Source organism: Setaria viridis, chromosome 5, assembly GCF_005286985.2.
Source record: "Setaria viridis chromosome 5, Setaria_viridis_v4.0, whole genome shotgun sequence".
NCBI classification, from domain to species: Eukaryota; Viridiplantae; Streptophyta; class Magnoliopsida; order Poales; family Poaceae; genus Setaria; species Setaria viridis.
Window position 1 is genome coordinate 7,535,730 of NC_048267.2, and position 16,066 is coordinate 7,551,795.

The 16,066-nt window shown below is 44.9% G+C and overlaps 1 protein-coding gene across 2 annotated transcripts; it reads left to right on the forward strand.

Moving 5' to 3' along the window:
- The first annotated feature begins 9,243 nt into the window (after positions 1–9,243).
- On the forward strand, positions 9,244–13,284 carry LOC117858957 (putative lipid phosphate phosphatase 3, chloroplastic). 2 transcript variants are annotated; one of them, XM_034742119.2, is made up of 9 exons: positions 9,244–9,589; positions 10,082–10,304; positions 10,399–10,486; positions 10,582–10,691; positions 10,792–10,885; positions 11,276–11,464; positions 11,563–11,622; positions 11,757–11,965; positions 12,778–13,284. In XM_034742119.2, exons 2-8 carry the CDS (start codon positions 10,083–10,085, stop codon positions 11,921–11,923), a joined length of 930 nt encoding a protein of 309 aa, XP_034598010.1. In that variant the 5' UTR covers positions 9,244–9,589; position 10,082; the 3' UTR covers positions 11,924–11,965; positions 12,778–13,284. The 2 variants fall into 2 exon arrangements, with proteins under 2 accessions (XP_034598010.1, XP_034598009.1); XM_034742118.2 differs by having other exon boundaries at positions 9,245–9,589; positions 10,077–10,304.
- Positions 13,285–16,066: the final 2,782 nt, after the last annotated feature.

Consider the following 16,066-nt stretch of genomic DNA (forward strand, 5'->3'; position numbering starts at 1 on the left):
AAATCAAAGAAATCACACGACGGTCGATGATACGGTGGTTGAACGGAACGGGACGGGGACGAAACTGGACGGTAGGTCGGGATACCTGTCGGCCGGCCTTTTCGCTCTCTGCACCGTTTGTTTGTAGTTCAATTAAGCACAGTACATCGCGGTTGGAGGATGAAACATGCATGATGATTGATGACGATGAGATGAAGGATTATGAAGCCCAGATCTTTCTTAAAGAACGCATTACGCAATGTGATGGCGTTGATTGGTGCTGCCGAGAGAGTAGTTGTACGGGCCGCCTGTGTATGCATCCATGATACTGCATGACGTTCCGAGAGTATCAATCCTTTATGGCGTTTTTTAGAGAGCCAAAGGACTGAAGGTTTGAGAACCTGACGATGGCTACTTGTTCAAAGCTTAATCCGGCCGTGACCTTTGGGGCACGCAGAAGCAAATCTGCAGCCTGCACGCAGCAGCCCGCTTTGAATGTTCCCGGCTGCATGCAAGAATGCCCATTGCCCACGCAACTCGTGCGTCAAGTCGTCAATTGAGCGAAAGGAAGACACGGAAAGCAACCGCGCAACAAAACAAGGATGATATCAGGACATGTACGTATGCGAGCAAATGTTTTTTTAGAAGGCGGCCTTGTCTTCAAAGTACAAGTTATAGCACACTCACTCCTCACGCATGCTCCTCCCTATGCGCAAGCTAATATCTACATCCTATACTCACGCTCACATGCTCGCTTTTTCGCAAGCTAATATCTACATCCTATACTCACGCTCACATGCTCGCTTTAATATACTCACGCTCACATGCTCGCTTTAAAAAGATGGTCTTGAACACCAATTTCCAGTATGTGTGAAGGTCACCACAGTTCAGGAATAAATTGTAGAAAAATTTTAGAAAATTCCTCACCACTTGGGATCGAACCTGCAACCTCTAGGGGAGGCCGGTGCAACTGGCTTTCCCACCAATTGGTCGCAGGCCTGTTCGCTGCGAGCAAATGTCTCGAATACATCTGCATGTGTACAAACTAACTAGAGCAAAAATCCGAAATCATTTGGTTTCTGCATACATCCTTCAAGTACTCTCTTTGTGGGTATCTAAGGAGGTGTTTGATACTAGGTGCTAAATTTTAGCAGTGTCACATCAGATGTTCGGATGCTAATTAAGAGGACTAAATATGAGCTAATTATAAAACTAATTGCAGAACTCCTATGCTAATTCACGAGATGAATCTATTAAGCCTAATTAATCCATCATTAGCAAATGGTTACTGTAGCACCACATTGTCAAATCATGGACTAATTAGGCTTAATAGATTCGTCTCGCGAATTAGACTTCATCTATGCAATTAGTTTTATAATTAGTCTATGTTTAGTACTTCTAATTAGTATCCAGACATCCAATATGGTAGATGCTAAATTTTCATGGGGTGTTACCAAACAGCCCCTAAATCAGGTGACAGGTGCAGAGCTAGTGCTAGATACGGTGTTCGATTGGGTCGCGATAAACTGCACAAATACTAGCTTAACTATAGAAGCTTGTCGAAAAAAAAACAGCTGACTCATGGGCTACCGACTACCATGCATAGCCAACCTCGTATCATTCTACGTAGGAAAAAGTTCAAATTACTCCCTTCAAGTATAGCAAAAGTTCAAATAACTGCCTAAACTATATTTTAGTTCAATTTATCTCATAAACTATGCTATTTGGTTCAACTTAATCCATAATACAATTTGTCTTTTTTTTCTCCATACACAAGTTGAATTTTAATTTGAGACTTTGCAGGGTGGTAGGGGACATCACAGTCTATATTTAAAAATATTTTATGAATTTTTTATCATTATTTTTTATATAATTTTGTATATCAATGATAATTTTATTATTAAATATCCTACCCTATCAAAATAATGATAAAAAATTCATGATATATTTTTCTAACATGCCTTATGATGTCTTCTGTCATCTTGCAAAATTTGAACTAAGACTTCACTTGTGCATTGAGAAATAAAAAGACAAATTGTGTTAAGAGATGAATTGAACTAGATAACATAAATGGCATTGGCCTAGTTTAGGGATAAACTGAATAAAAAATATTTTAGGGTTATCCAGACTTTGTTAGGGGGTATCTGGATACCCCATGCTAAAGTTTAGCACCTGTCACATTGGATATTTGGATGCTAATTAGGAGTATTAAATATAGGCTAATTACAAAACTAATTGCACAGATGGAGTCTAATTCGCGAGACGAATCTATTAAGCCTAATTAGTCCATGATTTGACAATATGGTAGTACAGTAACCATTTGCTAATGATGGATTAATTAGGCTTAATAGATTCATCTCGCAAATTAGCATATGGTTCTGCAATTAATTTTATAATTAGCTCATGTTTAGTCCTAATTAGCATTCGAAAATCCGATATGACACTGCTAAAATTTAGCAACTAGTATCCAAACACCCTCCAAACGGATACGCCAACATCCGTAGGTAACACGACAAATATCTCCCCGAGCTAGGAAAGTGCCAGCCAATAGCCGCTTCAGTCTCAGTATCAATTAATGAACTTGCCTATCTGACGCGCGAATTTTTCCACGGTGGCAACTGGGCAGGGCCGCAGGGGGGAAGCTTGGAGTTGCGTGGCATCTGCGTAGTGGAGGACGCGCGCGCCGAGTCAACCGTCAACTGTCATCGTTGAACAGGCATAGCGATGTTGCAATTCGAGGAGAAATTTCTGGGCAGCGCAAACAGTCAGTCGGTGACTTGGCAGCACGTTCCGATCGAGCTGGATTCGTTTGCTGTTGTGCAGGGGATGTAGATCGGCCAGCCGGACGTGCACCTGCCGTTCTGGATGACACTATTTGAACTCAGGTACAAATTTAACAATTATTTATGGATCAGACATAGCAACTAGCATATCTTTATACGCTGTAGCATATAATACAAGGAGGTTTAACTAATACAAAATTTGCAGCCTCATGATGCAAAAAAATGAACATAGACTCAAAGCTAGTCAAGGAGACATAGGTAAAATGAAACACTTCAAACGGAAGACAACAAGCATGATCAGCACCCTTTTAATCTTTAGATTCGTTGCCGCTTGGTTGCCGATCTAGTTCCACCTTCTATCTTCTTCTCTCCTCTACAAAAATGGTGACAAGTTAAGATATGAGGTGTTATATTTCTGAAAATAATGGTATATCGATTCATCAACAATGTTCAACAAGATGTACTTCTATTATCATTAGTTGGTTGAATATTTTTGCTCAAGATCAGCATCCTTAAATTGCATACAGCTACATATACTAGACATGATATAACTGTAAACTTAGCTGAATTCTTGTGAAAGAACAAGCATCTGAATTATAGCAGTAAATAAACATCTGAAATAAGATAGCAAAGTGTCACATACCACTAAGCAACTGGTCACAGGAACAAATACCATAGTTCTTTACTGCTTCTCTGAGAAGCATCAGCTAAAAAATTGTGAATGACATTGCTATAGGATCAGCTCTTGAATGCAAAGCATGCACTGAATATTTGTCTAGGCTTAAGGGTTTTTTTTTTTGGAAAATAGCGATTATCTTTGCGCCGAACCGAGTAACACCATCGACCCTCAATAAGTTAAACAGAATCTCACCATGGCAAACTGTTTTGCTGACATCGCTAATCATGTCTCATGCCTATCTAGCGAGGGTTAGGAAAAAATGTTACGAGTAATACTACAGGAAACATGTGTCTGCAATGTTATCTTTATGATTGAAATACCGAGTCCTGACACAAAATGTAACTTGCTTTAATTTCAGTCAAACAAAGATGCATAAGCTATCCTTACATAACCAACGGGGAGCTGCTGTTATCCCAATTTCACTCACAATATGAAAACAAAGCTTATTATGGTACCACCAGTGGCTCTCAGCTGACCATATCGAGCATGTTTAGTTTAACCATGTCAGGAAAAAGAAAAAAAAACAACCTAACATCTAATTTACCAGCAAAGATCTGTTCATTTTTTATGAAGTATCTTGACACATAAGTATACGAGTTCAGTTGTACTGGACCACAAATTAACATGCATAATTGGAGCAGTGATGCAAAATTAGGAATCTGATTCAAGGCAAGGACAAGAAGTGATTAACTGCACACTATATTAGGAACGGATGAAAAAAAAGAATTAATTGTAAAGAACATACAATCCACAGATCCATCTCGAGTTATCAACCACATCATCAACAATACCTTGATTCAAGAAATCGATCGACAAAGAACTAGATCAAACAAGGGGAATTCAGAGACATCGAAGAAAGGGGAAGATATCTCACATGTGGAGGAAGATAGGCAGGACTCACCAAGGGAGGAGTATTGATGGTGCATGTTGATCTTCCCGTGAGTAAAATGGATGGCGGCCGAGCTCCTCCTCCTCCCGTCCCCTACGCTTCCTTTTCCCTCGGATCTTTCTACAGCCTCTGAAAAAGAACCGAGGCTAGGGTTAGGGTTAGGAGAGAAACTGCTCCGCGGAAGAGAGGGAGTGAGAGGGGGAAGGAGCATGGGCTCACCGTGGTGGCGTGTGGTCACCAGTGAAGCTGCTCGCGCGGAGGAGTGGCAAGGGCAGCGCACGGGCGGAGGAGCGGCGTCGGGGGAAAAGAGAGGGGTGGCGTCGGGGAGCGGTATCGCGATGCAATACCGGGGAGGGAGCAGCGTAATGGGACTGTAATTGGGCCGGTATCTGATTACGGGTAATCAAATTACGGAGGAGGTTGAAAACGTATGTAACGGTATCGCTTAACGTCTATAAACCGATTACACCGATTACGTTATATTTTCATGAACCGAACACCTCCTGAAATGATTAGGATCACCTCCTGAAATGATTAGGATCATCGCAAATCGAGAGGCGATTAGTACTACGTAGTAGTGCGTGTACTGTATTCCGTTTTGCAGAGTCGCAGCATCTGATACTGATACCTACGACTAGAGGCCGTGCCGGCCGGGCGATGGATCGCCATCGGAACCGCGAGGGCCGCTGGGAGTGCCGCGGTCAAAAGTTGCTGCTGGAGCTGGATTGGATGGATGGGTCCATAATTGGGGGCCGGCAGCAGCGAGCAAGTAGCCGCGGTGGTTGGTCGTCGTCCTATGATAGGGAGACGTACCCGGACGTGGCCGGAGACTGACGACAACCTCCCACGTGCCTCATCCCTCTTCTCATCAGCTGATGAAAATTATGGTTAGATATTCCTTCAAAAAAAAATTACGGCTAGCTCCCATCCCCAATGATCCGGAAGCTTATTTCCATCTTAACGTATGCAAGGCAGCTTGCTCGAACGTTTCTTCGCACCCCTCCCAAATTCTCAAGTTTTAGGCTGCCCTCAGCGTTTTCAACTTCAAACCGCTAGCAACATGGTACATTGGTACTGCTACAGCTAGTGAGCTAGGCTCGTGGATTTGGGTATATCCAATCGGAGATGAGATGAGGCGGGCGTGGGGCCCGGCGCTTCATCCGACATGCATGGGGACAATCGGATCGGGCGACCCATCCATCCATCGCGCCATCAGCGAGCGCTATCGATCAGGATTGCTTGTGAGCGGTGTGCCTGTTGGGGGCCGTCGCTCCCTCCCCGGCTCCGGCGAAAGAAAATCCTAGGTGCAAAGCGACAAGGAGCCAAGGTGCCGACTGCCGAGAGGAGAGGCACTCTCACACATCTCTCATATACTGGTATGGTCGAGCTAATGAGCTATGGATCATACATGTACGTACCTGCACGTATCCGGATAAGAGGGGCCCATTTACAACTGCCATTTTGGGTGTTGACCCCTCTCGCTTGGGGGCAAAAAAAGATGGGGGCAAAAAAAAAAAAGATACCTCCCTTTGAACAAGAGCAAGAATGGGGGAGTGCTGGCTTGGTTTTTGTTTGTGGTTGTGGCATAGCACGTACGCAGTGGGAGTTGAGCGTCGATGGTAAGGGTGGTGGAACCGTGGAAGGGCACGTATGTAATGGGAATCTTGCATTCTTGCCTGAGCGTGAACATGGAACCATGGGGGACCGGGAGGAGAATAATTGGTGCTTCATATATGACCGGTTTGGTGTACCAAAACCGTATTTTGGCAAGTGGAGGCTTAATGGCCACGGATACTGATATTTACTTTGCAAGTACGAAACAGAATGCAGTATATCCACCACGTTCTTACGCACACCACTTCGGTGAAAAATAAAAAACAGCTGAATGACGGCTTATTTGGGTTTTTATTTTGATTTCTGAAAGCGGGAATTTTGGGTCGCCAGAAAAAAAAACTACTTTTTTTTAAAAGTTGAAAAATGTTCTTTGTCAATTGGTTTTTAAATTAATAAAGTATGCAATACATGTAGTACCCCTCAAAACATCATTTCGCAGAAGCCACATGAAACATCTTCGAATTTGGTTTTGGCTTTAATACAAATGCAAACTTTTGCTTTTCGTATGCCTAATTTAAAAGCTGGTCGTTTGTTTGACTTTCTTGATCCAGTATTTTTTTATTTTATCCTAAATCAAACCTATTTCATTTAATCAAATTTATATAAAAATACATTTAAACCTCTAGTACTAAATAAATGTTACATATTTTATGATGGATTTAATAAAATCCATTTAATTTGTACATATATCTCTTTTTATATATTAAAAAGGGTAGGACCTCCCTGCCGGTTCGCTTCAAAAAAATTATTGAAGTCAGAGGAATTTGACTTGCGGTAAAATTAAACCATCTCATAGGGTAAAGCCGTAAAGGGACGAGACAAAAGAAGAAATAGCAGACGCACAGCAAGAGCTGTTTTTTTAAAAAAAATTAAAAGAGTAAGAGCTGTTAACCTGTCATCTGAAACTGCCACAAGACCACATGAGCCGTTGCATCGAGATTCTTTTTTGGCGATGGGATGATAAGACTCGTTAGAGCCATTAGGCCAGGACGCACGATGCTGTAGCCGTTGACTTCTCTCTCTCTTGTTTATTCACAGACATTATAAAGTAGTATAAACTATGTCATTGACACGGACCGGATTAGTTTCTTAATCGTCAGATCAGACGAAAGCCAGATGTGTACGCGCATATGTTCTCCCCCCACCAACGGCTCCCCCCACTCTGGTGGTGAACAGTACGGAGCGCCAGTGGTAGTGGAGGTAAGTGTGCAGCAACTCCTATTTCCTCCCATCATTGCAGTTGCAGCACAAACCCTCTGGAATTTTTTTTGTTGTAGATTGGTGTCTAGATCATTACTTAAGGGTGTTTGGAAGGGTTTCTTCCAAAACGACTTTACTAGTGAAGTCAAAGTTGGTGAAGTCAAAAATAGTGATTTCACCTGACTTCTAGTTCATTTTAGCATCGGCTTACAAAATAACTTTATGCTACAGTTTCTCATTTTACGCAAAACAAGTAAGCAGGTGAAGCCAAACATGAAATAAGCCTTGCCAAACGGTGCTAATCTAGAAGCGTATGGTATGGTATGGTATGGAATGGTATGGTATGGTATAGGGGCTCTAATAGTCTATGATGTTGACAGTGACATGGCTACTATTTGGAGCCTTGGATGATGATAGATTGGAGGGACACTAAAGCATTAGTTATCTTGTCAATTCGTTCATATATTCTAATAGAGTAACCTAATCTCCAAATAAATAAATAAAATCATGGCTTAGTTATTCTGGATAGAGTTTTTTTCCCCTCAGATTGCCAGTGGAAAAATTAAATGAATAGCTAGGCATGTTTTCTTGGCCATGGCTCACTTTTGCGCAGCAAACGGCCCGACAAAGCTGAGGTGGATCCTACCAGGAGGCATATCCCCCCGGCCCCACCTGTCACCAGGCAGCTCGAATCTCCTCCCCACTGTCATGCAATTAGCCACGCCACGGCTCTTATTCTTTTCTTTTCCTAGCGATGATGTGCCTGTACCTGTACCTAAATCTAATCTAATCTCGTCGTCTTTACAAGCTTTTCTTTTCAGCACCGGAGCTCTTGCTTGGGGATCGGAAGCACACAACACCAACATGATGGTTGACGTGTGATGTGGTCGTGGTCTTTGGTTCGGTCGCGGAATAAGGCAGCGCGCCACGTCAGGGCGTACGTGTAGCACTGTTCGGGGGGCAGCCAGGACTTCTCGTACAGTTTGAGGCCAGCGTGCACGTCAGTACGCTCACGCCTAGGGCTACTTCTAATCTAAGCACTTCAACCATCCAAATCAAGCCGCATAATGACAGCTAACAGTACTGAAGTACTCCCTCCATTCCAAATTGTAGATCGTTTTAACTCTTCTAGGTTCATAGATATTATTATACATCTAGACATACTCTATATATCCAGATGCATAATAATAACTATGAACCTAAAAGATCAAAACGACCTACAATTTGGAACGGAGGAAGTATACAACTCCATTTTGAGTGCGTGATTAAAGTATTTATCGCAATTCAAACCTAATTGTACAACAAATTTGATTTAAAAAAAAATGAAGCTGTACAAAATAATTACCAACTAGTGCCGATTTGCTCCTCCCTGACCAGGAAAGGGGAAATAAAAAAACTCAAGGGATATGAAAAAGAAGAAAAAATTAGCTCACGAAACCGACAATGACAACAAAACGATTTTGGCCCTCTGTTCCACCAATGTCAATGGCATGAGCATTCGTCGTTCCCTGCTGTGTGCTGCCGCTCGCCGTGCACGGAGAGAGATTCCTTTGCTGCTGCCTGCTGGGCCAACGACAACTAACTAGGGCCACTCCATACCAGGCCAGATTGGGCCATGGAAATTCAAGGGGGTATAGGGCCACGCGTAGGGCCGTCCCTAGGCCCAAATCCGCCCCAATCCGTACGTGCATTGCATGAGAGAGCAGGAATTGAATTCTTTTGCCGTAGTTGTACACTTTAGTGAACTCCCATCCTTCCCTTAAATCTCGTTGGGTTGCAAGGCGTTTTAGGCGATTTGAAACTAAGTTATTTTTATTTTTCTTGAAAAGCGAAGCGCGGGTAAAATACCGTTCAAGAAAAGGAAACCGGAAGGGAAAATTGCACGTTCTAGAACTGGGGAGGCCCAAATGGCTAGATTTGTTGGGTGAATTGTCACCCACCTAGTGGCTCTTTTACTGTACCGAAACTAGCTTTCCGGCCCAACTGAGCACGGAAGGTTTCCGGCCTTGGCCTTTGGGCCTTGGTTCGATCGTACAGCACGAGGGGCCCGCTCTGCGTCTGCGTGGCTGGCAGCCTGGCGCCTACCTATCTATCTCGCCGCACGCGTCCACCGCCGAGCCGTGGTCCGTGGACAACCGCAGACACGCGAGGCACGTGCACGCACGCAACTGCCGGAGGCGGCCGGCGTGGGGGAGCAAAGCAACTCGACCAGCCTCGCCGCTCCCGGCGGCCGACGGATCACGGACGGAGGAAATACATAGTTAAAATTAGGGCTTCCGAGGTTTCCTTCTCTTCCCCGGCTTCCCTTGCGTTCACGTCACTTCTGTCTGCTCTGCTCTGCTCCTCCCCCGTTCGTTCACTGCAAAAGAAGCGGTAAAGAAGTCGGAATCTCGGAGACCCCTGGTCTCCTCTCCTGTTCAGGGTATCCGAAGTCACTTCCGTCAGGTGCGATGTATTTTCCCCATTGTTTTTTTTTAAAGTATCGGTGATTTTCTGCTTTCCTTCAGCGTAGGCAATGCGAGTTCGAGTGCTGTTGTTCGGCCCTCCTCGTTTAGTGCCGGCGGTTTCACTTCTCGCGATGGTTTAGTGCCGGCGGCGGTGGGGAATATGGGGTTTTCAGCAAGAATGTCGCGGCGCCTCCGCGTGTTTTTTTTTAAAAAAATTCTTGGCTTATTTAGTTCATTTCTTAGAAAAGGTCATGGTTTTTTTTTCTGCTGCAATATGTCCCCCACTTGAAATTATGATATGAGAGGTCTGCTCCAAGAATTGAAGTAAGCCTAGGAAACCTTAACAACCTGTTCAGAATTTCAGATGAATCTAGTTCCTGGTGCAATTTACATCAGGCTGATGCGTTGCGAGCCCATTGATGCGGGCGGTTTTCTGTATGTTGAGATTCTTCATAACTGATGATATTCAGTTTATTTGCAAACAGGACAGGATGCAGGGGGCTCACACTCAGCTAGGCTCCCACACGATTCAGACTCATGGAGTGAGATTGGTCAGAAAGCACACACACGACTGGGTGGTTCTGATTCTTCTAGCTGCACTTGTGATTGGGCTGCATTATGCTCCCCCGTTCAAGCGATTCGTTGGGGAGGATATGATGACTGGTATTAGGTACCCAGTGAAACCAAGCACTGTGCCAGGATGGGCTGTTCCAGTATGTTTCTGAACATTTTGCATGCAATTCTGTTCTCTGATGCAAGAACAAACTCCATTCAACTCTGATGTGGGGGCATCGGACCTGTTTCCAGATAATATCTATGCTGTGTCCTTGGGTCATCTTCATATGCATATACTTTGCCAGGAGAGACGTTTATGATCTGCATCATGCAACACTAGGTGATTTAAGATGTCCCTGTTATCAGTCGTTAAAATTCTTCAGCACGCTGAGTTGTAGAGTTTGCTGGATAACTGTTCGCATATGAATTCTGCAGGTCTTCTCTTCGCCGTGCTCATAACTGCGGTTTTCACTGATGTGATCAAGGTTGCAGTAGGGAGACCTAGGCCAGACTTCTTTTGGCGATGCTTTCCTGATGGAAAGCAGGTACATTTTCTTACACCCTTGCGTGTAGATGGTTCTGTGTTACAGATGCATATATTTAGCTGAAATTGACATGGCACTACTGTGGTCTGTTTGAACGCAGTTATATGATCAGGTGACTGGTGATGTGATTTGCCATGGTGAGAAAAGCTTCTTAACTGATGGGCGCAAGAGCTTTCCTAGTGGCCACACTTCGTGTAAGCTCGCACCCATGAGTGCACATCGACACTAGCATTTAGATAGATAAGATTGTTCTTCCATGTGTAAAGCCACTAGGTTGAGGTAGCAATTAGTTACTGTACACGGTCAACAAATGCTGATTCGTTAGCAGTAGCAGTGCAGATTTAAGTAGTTTATTGCTTTGTAGACTTGGTAGTGCTGTATGCCTGTATGCTTCAACCTTGACCAAATAGTTTTTATCCTCATAGTTTGTTCTTTATCATTTATCTTGCATGATTTTTCTTATCCCGAGTTCATACCAAGTGATTGTCACTAGCACAGAAAACTCTGAATGGTGTAACAACTTGTATAGCCACAGTGTTTCTGCATGATTGGTCAGTATCCCTCACAGTATTTTACACTGCCAGGGTCTTTTGCTGGTCTTGGATTTTTGTCACTTTACTTGTCTGGCAAAATTAAGGCTTTTGATCGCCAAGGACATGTGGCCAAACTTTGCATTGTGATCCTTCCTCTTCTTCTTGCTTCACTTGTTGGGATTTCCAGAGTAGATGACTACCGACACCACTGGGAGGACGTGTTTGTTGGTGGCCTTATTGGTTTGTACTTGACCTCTTTCTCTCTCTCTCTCACTTCCAAATGTATGAAAAGCTTTGATGCCATCAGCAACCGATCTGAATTGATATATTAATTACAGGATCTATTATGGCAGTGCTGTGTTACTTGCATTTCTTTCCTCCTCCGTATCATGATCAAGGTTGTTAATCTTTCTCACTAGACCAATTCCTTTCAGTGTAGTGGCTTAAGGATTTGCGCTGATATGCTCTTCTTGGAAAATAAATTTTGATTCTCCCTGTGTGAATATGATGGTCTTTCCCTTTTCACCTTTAGGTTGGGGACCATATGCATACTTCCAAATGTTGGAGGAACTTCAAGCTGCCCATTCAAGCAATGCACAAAACCAACAATCTGCAGCTACAGGTGGGCAACACATTGCCCTATCCAGGCAGGAACATGACAGGAAGTCAATAAACGATTTGGAATCTGGAAGTGTGTAGCCTGCCTCCTGCACTTAACCGAAGCAGCAGCCATGTTGTACAGTAAGCACAACTAAACCTTCTATGCATGTAGTAGATGTATTGGAATCTCGAACTAGGGATCTTAGTTTTTCACCTCATGCATGTTAAGGTGGTTAATCTTGTGTGAAATCACAAGCTAGTAAGGCCTAACCTACATGTTCCAGGCCTACCTGTGGCCAAATTAGCTGTATGAATTGCTAGTGGAAGCACTGATTAGGAACTTATTCCAATGATACAAAATAAACAGAAAGTAGAGTTGAAAATGACATGCACATAGTCCCTAAACATTCTCGACGAGGTTGCACCGTCCAACGGTGTAGTATTCCAAGGTTCCATCAGTTCGTAGACCAAGGTGCAGATACATTTGTTTTGTCTCCCTCTTTGGATGACCAAATGGATTCGGTCTTATTCAGAGCTGGGCAGAACAGATCAACACGGATTGAGATCTTAGTTGTCAAGTTCGAGCCAAAAGCACTAGCACTGAATTCTCTTCTTTACACGGTGATAGCTGCTCCTCAGTCTTTGATATGTTAGTATGTTATCGGTGGAAGAATTTTTATACTCTTTACCCTGCGCACAAAAATTGTTTTGCGTCTTGGTGTATCATTTTAGTCGTCGAAGTCTGCCTTTTCGGCGGAATCATACATGATTTTCCATTTGACGTGTTTAGCCACAAAGCATTATTGCCACTTAATTTATCATTCTTAACATGTATAGCTCTAGTAAAAGAAACAAAGATATGAAAGCCACCTGTTTCAGTTCACGTTTCCACAAACTCGAAAGAAAGCAGGAAAGTGAGACCTTTTCTTTTTCTGTTTTGCATTTTTCCCCAGGCTGATGGGTACGAGCAAGATAAATCATGGCACACAGAGGTTTATCTGCAGTAAAGGTTAAACACGACGCATAAACCTCTGCAGTAAAGGTTAAACACGACGCATGAGCATAATTGCCGAATGACTTAAGAAGGAAAAGGATGACCAAGTCTTCAGAATTTAATTGAAGAATAAGTTGAAAAGATGGCCGCCTTTCAGAACTTACGGCGTGAGTATATGCATCGGGCAACTATGCAGCGAAAATGGTTTACGAAATCAACGGACAAATTTGCACTTGTCTGCAGGATGAGAACTCTTATAATATAGCAAACTAGAGAATGGAAACAAGGTGCGGAAGGTGTGTGTCCATTTTCTTTTGAAGCATCTAGTTACATGTTACACATTGTACAGTGAGCGTCCTGCCAGCTTTTTATCTTTCCTGGCAAAAGAAAGAGAGAGAGAGAAAGAAAGAAATCTGTCTGTATAACTTTGTTTTACAACTTGAGATGGAAACTGATGCATGCTTAACTGGAGAACTGAGCATCGATCCTAGCTCTCAGTACTGGTTGGTTTTTGACCCGGTAGTATTAGTACCGGGTCTAAGTACCGGGTCTAACGGCTAGTTCCCAGAAGCTCCCCTGACTCCCTTAGTACCGGTTGAAAGCTCCAACTGGTACTAAAGGTCACCATTAGTACCGGGTGGAGTGTGCCTGAGGGTCAATAGTACCGGGTGGAGGCTCCACCCGATGCTAATGGGCTGATCGGATCCGAAATCTTTCTCAAATCTAGTTAAGTGCGCTTGACATTCGCGCTCCCTCTCTCTCCCTTCGCCACTTCTCCCTTTCTCTCCCCTAGTCCCACTTCTCTCCTCACTCCCTCCGCTCTAGCCCCCTCACTCCCTCCGCTGCCGACCCCCTCCCTCCCTCCACCATCACCGACCCTCTCCCTCCCTCCCTCCCTGGCCTCCCTCTCCTATACAATCCACTCGCTCCTCACCTTGTGCATAAGGCAAGGAGCGGCGGCGGGGCGAGGCGCAGCGGCGGCGGCCACCGGGGCACGGAGCGACGACAGCTAGCGGGCTTGGCATGATAGGATATAGCAGCGCGGATGGAGCGGTGGCGGCGGGATCCGGTGGCGGCGACGACGAGATCCGGTGCGCTTCCCCCTCTCTCTCCCCTTGCTGGACCTGCCCCTCTCCCGGTCGCATCCCGCCGCTGCGCCCAGCCACCCCTCCCCCGCTCCCCCGCGACCTGCCAGCCACCGTTCTTCCCGACCGGCCGGAGATCCGGCGAGTAGGAGAGGCGGCTGGCCGGGAAGAAGGGGTGGCTGGCGGGTCGCGGGGGAGGGGCAGCCGGACGCGGCTGGCGGGATGCGGGGTCGAGGGATGTAATTTATTTGGCTTGCTTGTTAGATTATTTGATGGTAGAAGTATGTCTGAAACATTCAAGTGGACTTGCAGTGTTGTACTTTTAGGATACATGTGAAATCGACACTAGTAGTAAAATGCTAGACCATTATAGAGATTTACTGTGTGCTCCCACAAGTGATCTTAGTGAAGAAGCAAAGGCTAAGAGATCCAAAGCTTTGGAGTGCATGACATTGGCCCTATTTTCTATTACTTATTGTTCTTTTATTTTGATGAATTACTGTCGTGAAAGACTACCAGTTTGAGACCTACTACTACTTTGTTATCTAGACGGTCTGCTATCAGTTTGAGTCGTGCTACCGGTTTGAGTCTAGTTTGAGTCTTGCTGCTACCAATTTTAAGTATTGACTGCTATATGTATGAAATGCATGATCGATCTAATTGCGTGTGCAAGAGGTCATCTATTTTGTTTGTTTTGTTTGTATTCGTATAAGTGCTTGTTGGGTGCATAACAGGATGGCATGCAAAGAGCTATTAATTTTTTTTCACCATGAAAACTACTAATATAGAATAAAGAAATAGAAAAGAAAATAAGAAAAGAAACAAAAAATAAAAAAGACCTACCAACTGGTACTAAATTGGCGGCCACGCGCGATGTGGCAACCAATTGAGGCTCTCACTTTAGTACCGGTTATTTGACTCGGTACTAAAAATCCCCCTTAGTACCGAAGTAGCAATACCAATTGCACAACCGGTACTAAAGGAGGTTAGAAACCGGTACTGAAGGCTCTTTCCCTAGCAGTGTTATATGTTTGGTGAATATGTTGGCTGAGGTAAATGCTTGTGTTCATCCAGTCATTTTTTTATGAACTTGTTCATCCTGACATTTAAGCTTGCCAGGGCAAACAGTCCCCTTCGCTCTTTCAGTGAGGGAAGATTTTACTGTGTTTGGTGTGGAAGATCCAAAAGGATTTCAGGATGCATTTTAGTTGGAGCAGAACCCAGAATGTTGTCTGCATTCGCATTTAGAGTTTTAGACCAGGTTTTAGAATTCAGGATGCCTTCAAGTATCTGGTGCACCAGTGCTCCATCGGCTTTGAAACTTACCCTGAGGCCTGAGCTGACTGCATTCGCATCTAGAACTTGTGAAATTGTTCCGGTCCGGACAGTGAGACTGCAGAGGAACACGCAGAAACAACATCCATGGCGCAGAAAACAACCACCAGAACCAGAAGTGAAATTCTAACTTCGAAGACCCACTTGCATTATTTATGTGACAGGATCACAAGTACAAAACGACTACACAAGCCAACTGACAAGAGCCTCTGCTAACTAAAGAGTTGAGCCCTGGACCTTAGCTCTTCTACGCGGCCATCGACAGAACGGCACGGTGGCTCTGATCACAATCTACCCTTCACACACTCCAGATGCCTTCCTGCCTCATCAGATTAACGGACTTGACCAAAAAGGAGACGCAACGAAACACTAGTACAAGGAAAACAAGCAAAGGCACTGCGGAGGAGGGGATTGATGGGCTGCCATGCTTTGTCAAAAACACTCGCTCGCTTATCTGCGCTCAATACCTCTCGTGATCGGCGGTGGCGGTAGCGGTGGAGTAGCGGTGATCCATTGCGGCGGCCTCCCTGTGGACGGGCTCACGCTCGTAGTAGTAGTAGTGGTCGGCCTTGCCGTTCCACGCCGGCTGCTGCTTCAACGCCCCGGCGGCGGTGGGGCCTCTCCTCGCGTCGTTGGACGCCTTGTGGCCCGCCTCGGCGGCGGCGGCGGCGGCGGCCGTCGTCTGGTTCGGGGAGGCCCTGTAGACGCCGTTTCCGTAGTGGGCGCCCTGGTGGCCGTGGTTGTAGCCGTTGCTGTGCGGTGCCTGCGGCGGCCGGTCGTGAGGCGGCTTCGTCGGGCCGCCGGTGCTCGGCGGGGCGTAGCAGTCGT